This window comes from Corvus brachyrhynchos, unplaced genomic scaffold (assembly GCF_000691975.1).
Source record: "Corvus brachyrhynchos isolate BGI_N302 unplaced genomic scaffold, ASM69197v1 scaffold258, whole genome shotgun sequence".
In the NCBI taxonomy this organism is placed as follows: Eukaryota; Metazoa; Chordata; class Aves; order Passeriformes; family Corvidae; genus Corvus; species Corvus brachyrhynchos.
The window spans coordinates 1,266,357-1,277,790 of NW_008240122.1; the positions used below are offsets into that span (position 1 = coordinate 1,266,357).

Genomic DNA, 11,434 nt, shown 5'->3' on the forward strand with positions numbered 1-11,434 from the left:
GAGTTTCTTCTGCTGAAAATAAAGTTTCGTGTCGGTCCAGTCCTAGGAAAGGGGGTTTTCCTGTAAATCTCTGGCAGCTGACAGCCTGAAGTGTAGTTTGTAAGATAACAGGCTTGTTCTTTACTGTCTCAGCAGTTCTCATTCTGGCCTGTCTCTTGTCAAAATCAGCTTTTTTTTTTTCTTTTTTTTAAGCCATCCTTTTAAAAAGACTTGATTGTTGTACAATATATGATAGAGAGGGCAAGAGCTCTTTCCAGAAAGTACCAGTGCCTTCAGACAACATGCTGACATATCCACCGTGCCCTCCGCCCGGGGAAGGAGCCAGATGTGTCAGCTCTGGCAGATGTAGAGAATCAAGTCTAGCAAAAGAAACACGGAAAACCAGCAAGAGGGAGACTGGTTTCGCATTAGGCAATGCTGAGCCGAAGGCAACTTTCCTTCCTGTTTTTATTTCCATGCTCTGCCCGTCACTTGCACGAAGGGCCAGCGCTGGGCCATCGCCCCCCCTTGCCCCCGCCGTCTGAGGCTGCCCGAGGCTCCCTGGGGCGGCAGCCGCTGGGAAGGGCAGGTGCAGGCTGCAGTGGAAATATATTTGCTTTGGAGTGGAGAAGAGAGGGGTAGTTCATTAAAGTTGATTTTATAATGAAGGGCACCGAGGAAGAGGGGGAACTGGGTCACTGATTTATTGTAACAGAGGATTTAGCGGCCCGCTAATTGCTTTGCAGTCGCTGTGTGTCAAACGCGGTGCCCGATCTCTTCCTTTCACTCCGTGCTGCGATTTCTTTTCTTGCAGAGTTCAAATGCTGCTGTCTGAATCCTGGCTTTCTGTGCATTTTAGTGGGGAAGATGATTTAGTGTGCTTTAATTCCTCCCTGCCCATATTGGAGGAAGAAAAGAAAATCAAACCATTTGCAGTTAATTTCAAACAACGAGCACAATTGTAGTGACACAAAGGCAATGTTTGATTTAGTGTAATAATGTAATTATAGCTCTGGAGTATCAGAATTAAGGGTGGTGCCATTCTTTCTTCGTTTGCATTGCTGAAGAGAAGGGAGGGAAGGTCTGAAACTGCAGACGTTTGGAAAAGTGTAAGTTTAGTTCTGTGACAGATATTTATCAGCACTTCCAGTGTGAGCTCACAATGATTCATTTAAGAAGGAGCTACCGCTTTCCTAAAAACACACACAAAAGCTCAGGGAAAAGGGTTGGCTTTGTGTGAAGCTGATGGAAGACGCTAGCTGCTAACAGCACCAGTGACTTGCTGGCTGCCCAGACAAGGCCGGTTCATTTGGCTTATTTAGCTTTAGTGTAAAGTTAGAACGTGTAGATGAAATACTGAGATGGCATCCACACTAGAAAAGTCACCATCCAAACATCAAAGCAGTTTCTGTCTGAATTGGTTCAGTTAGCTCTATTGTATTTGTAGCTGATTTTTTTAAGATGGTCACGATTACAGGGAGAATATTTGTGTCTTGCAAAATTAATCGATTAAAATAGACTGCAAATAATACATCATTTGCTGTTGACAAGTAGACTTAAAATGTGCTAGCCGATCACAATATTTTTAAATACCTATTTTTAAACAGGATTTTCTTTCCTTTACATGTGATAATTAAGAGATTTTTTTTCCCTGATGGTTTCCCTATACATATGCATAGCCAACAGGATAGGGCAGTTTTAATTTTAATGTGACAATTAAAATAATAAAGCTTTGTATAGGTCTGCTTATTCCAGGTGGAAGTAGACAATCTTTCCAAGTCTGAAGAAAGTCAATATACAATTAATTTCCAGTGTAAACTCATTTGCATAGGGAATGTATCGACTCCTTCACCATCCTTTTTGCAGGAATCCACTGTTGTTTTCACAGAAGGCAGGGGGGAAGGGGAGGTTGTGCTACAGTGGAAACAGCTACTCAGGGACCTCTTCCCTTTTGCCAGCGGGTGGGCATTGAGTCCCTTTAATCGTGGCAGTGGTGCAGGACTCCCAGCAACAAGTCTTATCTGTGTCTGGCTGGAGTTTGGCCATCAGAACTTTGGGAACTACTGACAGGAGAAAAGTGCTGCAATTGCTGATAGCAGCTGGTAGGTGTCTATATGGAGAATTTGTCATTCTTAATTTTTGGGCGGGGCAGCAGAGGTTCCCAGCTCTTGGGCATCAAACCTTTCAAAACCAAGTGCCTAATGAGAATTAACCTTTGAGGCTGGGGCTGGGGCTGGATGGGCTCTGCCTATGCACCCCACCTGCAGGATTGCTGCATTAGGAAGGTCATGTTAGGCTGGGAGTGTTTACTAATGTTTTCCTAAATTACCTCAGTTGAGCTGCTCTTGGGGCAGGTTTGTTAAAGATGAAAGAGGCCACCACATGGTGCCAAGAGCAGGCTGATACTGGCTGTTTCACTGGTGTTGGGATCAGAGGAACCTCAGCTCCCAGACAGATGAGCCTGCCATATCTTGTCAGTGGCAGGGCAGGTTGGCCACCTCCTCCCTCTGGAAATTGCTACCACCACCACTGCCTGGGGAGCAGTGATGGAGCTGCATCTTTGTCCCAGTCAGTCCATTGCTTGACATTACTGTAGGTGCACCTTGAAGGAGGTGAGGCATCTGAGTCTCATATTTGAGATGGTTTGTGGTGGTCGGCACAAGGTGTTGGGGATGGACATTGATGTGGCGAGAGAAAAAAGCAGGCAGTGCCACCTACTGATGGCTCGGCAGAGACAGCCCGCTGCTGCTAACAGATGTCCCCACAGCCCCAAGGAGCTCGGGCTGGAGTGGAGAAGGGCAGGGGGAGCAGACAGATGCGGTTTGGCGAGGAAAGAAGAATTACACAAAGTGCTTCTTTATTGTGAGACTGCTTCCCAAAAGGCCCAGATGTTATCCTGCACTTTTAAGAGTGAAGAAAGGATCTGTTAACAAGAACTCCAGAGCTGCTGGAAGCACAGAGCTGATACAGTTGCAAACCCACTCTTAACTGTTCCTGTCCCTGGAAGGCAAGCTGCACATCCTGATGCTGAAGTCACCAAATAGTATTTTTTCCCATTGAATTCCTTGGGATGGCAGAGGGTGTTCAACTTGCAAAGCTGCTGGCAGGAATGGTTTTCCATAAGGCACATGTCATCACATAAGTTAGAAGGGCTACATTGTCCCTCCTTTTGAAAGTAGCATTCATAAAACTAATCCCAGTCATTTGTTGAATGATTTCTATGGTTGCTTCTCAGTTTTATGTACCACATAAATCATTCCAGAAGACTGGTTTGAATTTCTGCCGCCTTTATGGGAGTTGATGACTTGCAACCCCATCCAGTTTCTTTGAGGAGAGCCCAGCACTGCTTCTTCTGCTCAGTGGCTTGGAGAGATCAGTGGTCACCACAGGATGCTGTGGGTATGATCAAGTTCTCCCTTGCTGCTTGCCTTTTTTCATGGGAGCAACAATGAATGAACAAGGTCATTCTGGGCCGTCAATATCCTGGCCTGGAATTAGTTATGACCAGGCCAGAATTGCAAGGGGAAGCACATGGGTTTTATAACTTATCCTTTCATTCCTCCTGCCCCCCAGTGTGGGATAGCTAGGTAAATCTTTTCTCCCTGGTATCCACTGATAAGACACATGGGAATTGTTCAAAGCTGCACTAGGGAAGATTGAGACCTGACATTAGGAAGAGTGGTCAAACACTGGAACAGGCTTCCTCGAGAGGTGGTCAATGCCCCAAGCCCATCATTGTGAAGGAAGCACTTGAACAATGCCCTCAGTAACATCCTTTAACTTTTAGTCAGCCCTGAAATGGTCAGGAAGATGGACTAGATGATCATTTCCTGTCCCTTCCAACTGAACAGCTGAAAAACTCTATCCAAGCCTATCCCTGAATCAGATCATTGTGGCCCTTTCGCACATGCTCTGTCTTCTAGTTGCAGCCATGTTCGGGTGGGGCAGGCAGGGATGTGGTGGATGGCCAGGGAGGAGGAGAGGACCCCTGGAAGGAGACGCCAGCAGACATCGCTCTGCTCCTCTGCCTTTCTGCTCTCTGCAGGGACACAGCGTTGGTGGATTCAGGCATCAGCTCGGGCTGTGTTTGGAAGTGTTGCAGGCCTGGTTTGTGAAGTATCTGTGTCAAATATGCAAGCCGGGCTTTTTAAAAGATGTTTTTTATGGATTTTTGCACCAATACAGTCATCTGGGGGTTCAGGTAGATGCCCCATGACATCTAACTTCTGTTGCCATTTTTCATTTGTGTGATGGCCATGAAAAAGCTGACAAGAACTAGTTCTCACAGGCACTGTGCTAATACTAATATTGACTCTAGACTAATTTTAAAGGACTTGTTGTTTTTCATCACACTCAGCTGAACTTCTCAGTTTAGGTAATAGGCACCAAACACGGGTATTTTATATTGTTTTAGGCCAAATTTGGAACAACTTAGTTTGAAAGACTTGCCTTTTTCTTGGACTGTGCAGCTGCAGATAGACTCCAAAATTATTTTAAAGCTTGCCATGATAAAGTTCAAAATTATATGACTCATACCTAAGAAAGAAAAATTATACAGATGGACTTATTGTAATGAATCCAAGACAAGCTTTTCTGAACATGTGATGCACAGAGGTTATTTGACAGTTTTGTAATGCAAAATCATGTCATGACAAAGGGTTAAACTTGTGGTGCAGTGGAACTGAATGCCAGTGGCTGGGGATGGAGGTCAGGGGAGCTTCTGATCTGGCTATTTACAAGATAATGAACTATGCCTCCAATGATATCAGCCTGTTTCCATTGAAATCATGGTTGTATGAGTGATCTATTTGTCTTCACTGGAAGACTTTACAAGACCAGGCTGCTTGTGTGACTAAATATTTGCAGGGTTGGGCCTTGAGCTTGTGCAGTGCAATGCAAATTCAAAGTGCTGTAAATGTTTCTAGTAGAAGAATTTTCCACTTCAGATTATAAGAAAAGCAGGGAGAGTGGAAGGGAGATAACGTTACTAAATCATAAGATTATAGCCAACATAATATGTGTCAGAGCAGCAGGTATGTATGGATATGTATACACACATATACCTCTAAAATATATGGAGATATCTGTGGACCTTTATGGATGTAGCTACAGATATGGGTAAATACACATAATGTCTGTTTCTCAGTACTACATTCCAATTTTTTTATTAATGAAAATGTTTAGTAACATGTTTTGTAACAGTGCCAGGAATGAGATTCTCGTGCCTTTTAGTTCTCCTGGAGTTTAGTGCTAATCATAATAATACATTTATAAATAAAACCTAGGCAGGACTGTGAATTTAGGGTTTAATACTTGAATTAGCCACTGCTTGCTCTCGGTTCCAATATCCATCAGCAGACAAAATCCTGCCTCACAGCTGTCAGCACACAGTTTGGGTCCCACTCTCAAAAGGTTCTGGGGTGCTGGGGATGCTCTGTGTGAGTCTTTTTCCAGTGAAACTCAGCACTTTGCAGGGCTTGATTGCTAGATTTCAATGGCAGAAAATCAATTTACTTCTCATGTGCCATCTCAATACATTCTGTAGGAGGAAAGCTGGCATTGGATTGATCTGTAGTAAGTTTAGGCATTGAGGTCCTTGCATTTTTCCAGGTTCCCTGCATGTTACAGGTTTGCACATGCTTTTGAGCTGATGGGCAATCTGTAAAAATATTTTAGTATATATTTTAAAAAATATATAAAACATTTTAAAATATAAATGCAAATATTGTGTGTATACATTAGATATCAGAACAGCCATATACATATATGTCATATATTAAAGAACCATATGTATATATGTGCTTGTGTGTATGTATATTTATATATGTATATACCGTCAGCAGTGAAGAGAAATTTTTAAAACACAAGTGATTAACAAATCTTAAAGTGACAGAAATGTCTCACATCAGGTATTGGTAAATCGTAGCTGTATCAGGCTGTGCTGGGGATTTCTGCTCTTGCAGAGATGGACTGTCTGAGTGCTTCAAGGATGGAAGGTGAATCCAAGGGCTGGTTGCCTAAAAATATGACATTAACTTAGCAATAAAATAGCAAGAGCTTCTCAAAGACGCTGTTCTGGTTTTGAAACATAGGAGCTCAAGCAAATGGCTCATCAAAAGGCCAGTAGGAGCTTTTTACTTCCCCCAGGCACCAAAATGCTGCAAAATACAATCTTGACAAAACCAGTTTTGATTAAGCAACTCTGTGTCTGTGTATTTCTGAAAAGAAAGGCTGTGTCAGGTGTTGACTACTGTCACTCTTCATACGTGTGAGTCTGTATTTAATTGCACTTTTCTATTGTGGGCAGCAGTTGGGTTCCACTGTAGTCACATTTAAATGAGAATAGCCGTCCAAATTAAAAGAGAAGAGAGTTAGGTTTCTGAAATTTACTTCTGGTGTAATGCAGTTGAGCCTGTCACTTACATTACAGCTGGTAACAGTGTGCTTGAAGTTCATGTTCCTGGACTCACAGAAATCTCATGTTAAAGAAAAAAAGGGGGGAAATGCCAGTTTTTGTGGTGGTAGAGAAAGAAAAATATTCATGATGTGTTGTAATTTTTAGGGAAATGGTATGATCTGTACAGGGGCATTTTGCCCTCCAGCAATCCTGCCACTGCCTGGCAGCAGAGCTGAGCTGAGCCAGCAGAGCCCCAGTTGGGGAAAGTGGCTGGAGACCTGTCTGGAAAAGGTGGGTCCTCCTGTTTGTGACTGAACAACCTCCATAAAGGAAATGTAACACTTTGGCAATGGTTCTGATTTGACATTATTTTTCTGCAAGTCCAGCCAGGGTGTCTATCCCAAAGCAGGAGGGCTCATCGTTCGCCCAGACTTACCCTGCTGATGACAGCTTAATAAGCTTCTTTATTTTGCGTTTTTATTCAGTAAGCTTGTTGGCTTTTGTGTAGAGGCTGACCTCTGCTTTTGCCCTCCCCTGCTGCCCCAGCTCCTCTGAAAGGGGCACCTCTGTCCCCATAATTTGTAGTAAAAGGGAATTGTAAAGGGAGGTGAACTGGCTGGCTGTAGGGACACGGGCTCGTACAATGCAATATAACTTTCACAGGGGCTGACCCTGTAAGCCCAGCATGCCTAAGAACTGTTGGGAGTCAGTGGGAATTTTGGGTGCAGAAAGACTAATGCAGGACTGAGCCTTTACGACTGAGAAAATTGGTGAGGGAATAATTTGGTAAACGGGGCTGCCCGAAAGAAATGAATTATGGCACATGATGTGAGAACAGGTCAACATTTCATATCTGGCATACATTTTTCTAAACAGACAGAAAGGCATCCCAGTGTCGTGACTGTTTGCTATTAGATTCTACACAAAAATATATTGGGGTGGCATTTAAATGCAGTGACTCGAGATAGCAAAAAGATGTGGGGCTGAATTTCTTTCCATTCATTTAATTGGAACCATACTGGAAAAGCGTATGAAAACCATCACCCTTCAATATGTCTGAAGTGTAGCTTTGTGACGCTGAGAATGATGTCCAACCTAATAGAATTTCAGATAGAGGAGATATTTTGGCTCATCTTTTGCTTCCAGCTATATTCAGTTCCCCCGTGTGGTTATTTTTCTTGTTAGTGTATGCACCAGCTATCTGTTTCTTACTTCACTGTCTGGGAATACAAACCGTTCTGTCTCATTTCTGACCTTAAAATGGATTGGATGAAAACAAAAGGAAGTTGAAAAAAAAGTGGTTTGGGTAGTACCCTTGTACTTGTTTCTTGTGTTGTATAAGTCAGCTTTTTAAACGAAAGGCCTCAGTATTGCTGCCTGGGAATGTTTTTCATCTATATATACTCTGTGTTTTGTAACATCTGTGTGCTGGGTGGTGGTTCATCAGGAGGGGATGAATGTAGCCATTTCAGATGCTTAACTGGCTGTTGGGACTTGCCCAGTTTGTAATCATGGTAATTGCACATACAAATATGGCCATGTAATTACATGTGCATTTTTGCATTTAGTTTCAGGAGTTCATTTAGAAAAGTATAAATGCGGCCCAATAAATCCTTTATATATCAGACTTTGGTGCTTTTATAACTCTATATAATTATGCAGTAACACTGTATCTGGAGAGGTTTCACTTAAGTAAAATCAGTAAAGAGCTCAGGTTAGGTTACAGGTGTAGTCAGATACTTGGGCAGTGAAGACTTTTGCCAAGGTACAAACTGGACACTAAAATGAAAGACTTAAGAGCAAAGTTCCAGCTCTCTGGAAGCAAACCTAACTTGTTATTATTACTATTGACATTCATGGATTGAGATAGACACAAAGAGGTACTTATTTAATTTTTACTCGTGTGTTCATATGCACATAAATAGACAGTGAGATTAATTTTTCAATATTTTTTGTGTAAATATATGTATGTTTTGTATAATCAGAAGGAATGGATAATTGTTGTTCATCTTCTGTGTTTCTATTCCTGGAGTTGTTTTCACAAATGTTGACAATGTCTGATGGAGACTGATACCTTTTTTTGTATTCAGTGTTACTGTGAACCAACAGTTACTGCAATACTGTCATTTCCCAGTCTGGATTGCTTGCTAATTTCCCTTACAGCTTTTTTCCCAGTGGATAGTATTACTGTGCTAAAGACAAGAGCTGAATTCTGCAGATGATACAGAAACAGATGCTAGATTTTGACAATCAGAAGTGAGGGTTTTCAAACCTGCCGAGCTTCATCCTGTCTCCTTAGTCCACAGATGAGAGGTGGGAAGTAGCTGGTAAGGACTGCAGAATCCAACCTTCCCTGAGAAAATAATATATATTGTAGTAAATATTTTCATTTAATTTTACTTTTGGTTAGCATGGATAGCTTAAACAGTTGTGCTGATGTGATCCTCTAAGATTTAACTCCTGGCATTAGACTGCACAAAAATGGTGTTATGGATAAGGAACAAACCCAAGTCTGGTCTGAACGGCTCTAGATGGAGAAATTATTGCTGTTGATATGTTTGGCATGGTTGTGGCAGCAAAGACAAACGTCGGTTTTCCTACTTCAAATGTTCATTTCGGCATCTATCACGAATCCTCTTTTTGGCATGTTTTAAAATAAGATCTTCTAGCTCTTTTTTTTTGTTTAGGTTAATGTCCGTGTTTAAGCAGCTGTTTTGAAACACAGTGCTGTTTTTACACCAAAAAGAAAAATTGTTTACTTCTTTTACATTTTTTGGCACCCTTTTTTCCTTTAAATGTAGACAGCTACAGTCAAAACTAGCAGCATGGTTCATAACAAATCCAGTATTTGCTGACTTTAGCCTGGTCTTTGCTTTTCTGCCTGGGGAGGTCACAAGCTGTAAGAATGTGCTGGATGCTGGGATCTGCTTGCAGGGGCTGTGTGCAGCCTCAGCTGCTCGCTCTGGCCATGGCACTCTGCTTTCCTCATGATTTGGGATCAGTCCCTGTTCTGGGCTTCCCGAGCCTGACTTCCTCTGCAGGGCCATATCCAAGTGCCCTCAGCACGGAGGAACCCCCTTCCCTGAGCTTTTTAAAATGAAAAGAGGTTTGAAAAATCAAATTGCTCAGGGCAAGGCAGTAGAGGAATAGCAGCAGGGCATTTTTTTAATGCTGCATTTTCACACTGACCCTTTTACTGTATGTTTTATTTGACTGGGGGCAGAGATTACATTTAATTTTATTTCATGTGCATGCTGTTCTGGCTGGAAAGTTGTGATCAGATCCTTATCTGGCTCATTTAACATCCTCTCTGCCAGGGCTTGGCAGGGAGTTCATAAAAGCCTGTCCCCCAGCCTGTCAGACATTGTCCCACTCCATATAAAGCAAGACAATCTCTCCTCCACAGTCTTTAAATATTCTTCTTGTGCAATTATTTGTGCAAGTGGAAATCATTCAAATATCCTTGGAAAGCAAATAAAAGAAGAAGCTGGAGTATGGCTGAAATTGCCATTTAAATGCTTTTAAATTGTAGAAGCTACTGGCAAATAGTATTTTCGAGTATTTGCCCTGCTTTAATGATACTGTACACAGAAATTCATCAAGTATAGTGAGAGGCAGTTTCTGGCTGGGGAAAGATAAATGTTGGCTTTTCAATTGCTTTTCAAGGTGCTGTGTCATTGAAATACACATTACCACTCAAGGCACAAACAGAAGTCCTATGGAAAATGTCATTAAAACTATTTTACAGTTTTTTAAGCATAAAATCAGTATTATTTAGTCAGGTATCGCATAGGCTAAATTACCTTTCCTCAGATAATTTTCTGTTTCTGCATTCATAGATATTTTAAATTATTGTTACTATTATTGTTATTTTTTGTCTTATACATTTGTCATGGGTTTGCCCTGTCTGGGTGCCAGGTACCCACCAAAGCTGTTCTCTCACTCCTCTCCTCAGCTGGAGAGCGGAGAGAAAATACAACAAAAGGCTTGTGGTAGAGATAAGGAGCAGGAGAGATCACTCAGTAATTACTGTCATGGGCAAAACACTTGACTTGGGGAAAAATTAATTTAGTTTTATCAAATCATAGTAGAGTAATGAAAGATAGAACCAAATCTTAAAAGCACCTTCCCCCACTCCTTCCTGGGCTCCCCTTCACTCTGGATTTCCCTGCCTCCTTTCCTGAGCAGTGCAAGGGGATGGGAATGAGGGTTGTGGTCAGTTCATCATATGTTGTTTCTCTTTGCTCCTCAGGGGAGGACTCCTGAGAGTCTTCCCCTGCTCCAGTGTGGGGTCCCTCCCACAGGAGACAGTCCTACATGAGCACTCCGGTGTTGAGTCCTTCCCATGGGTTACAGTTCTTCATTAACTGCTCCAGAGTGGGTTGCTTGCACTGGACACAGTCCTCCAGGACCAGGCTGTTCCAGCGTGGGTTCCCTGCAGGGTCACAATTGCTGCCAGAAAACCTGCTCAGAGCCTCCTTTGGGAACCCACATGCCAAGGTGCGTTACACTGACGTTGTGTGGTTGTGATTGTTTTCAGCTCTACGGCTACTGCTACCAAGACAGCAATGACATCCCAGACACCCTGACAACCATCACTGAACTGGGCTCGCCTTTAGAGATGATTCAGCTTTTACAGACTTCCTGGGAAGACAGGTTTCGGGTGAGTAACAACTGTTTTATAAGGACTTTTAGGAGAGTGAGAAATAAATAATGTTATGAAGCAGGGGTTGTGTACTCTTCAGCACAATTCACATTGATTAAATGTTTGTTTTGTATATGATTACATCTTGGTTTAGAAGCAGTATTTAGCACTCCCCTTCGGTAGTGTTTAAGATACTGTGTTATTTTGTCTGTTGATGTTATCTAATTGTAACCAGTTATATGGTTTTTACATGGTATCTTGAAACATTTCTTACTTGTTAAAGCTTGAGGCCCAGGATTTTTGGCATTGTGCTCTGCAACTGGGATTTAAACAATAGAAGGATGTTACATTTCTCTCCTGATCCTTATCATAGGTTTGTTTTATAATTGTTTTCTACTGCTTCCTGCTCTGTT

General features: G+C 42.2%; 1 protein-coding gene across 7 annotated transcripts in view; it reads left to right on the forward strand.

The window, feature by feature from the left end:
- Positions 1-11,434, forward strand: part of PKDCC (protein kinase domain containing, cytoplasmic) — a 119,358-nt gene that overhangs the window by 87,621 nt on the left and 20,303 nt on the right. For all 7 annotated transcript variants that reach the window (XM_017744889.1, XM_017744886.1, XM_017744887.1 and 4 more), the window contains one exon: positions 10,917-11,039. In XM_017744889.1, coding sequence (XP_017600378.1) covers positions 10,917-11,039 — 123 coding nt within the window. The remainder of the gene's footprint in view (positions 1-10,916; positions 11,040-11,434) is intronic.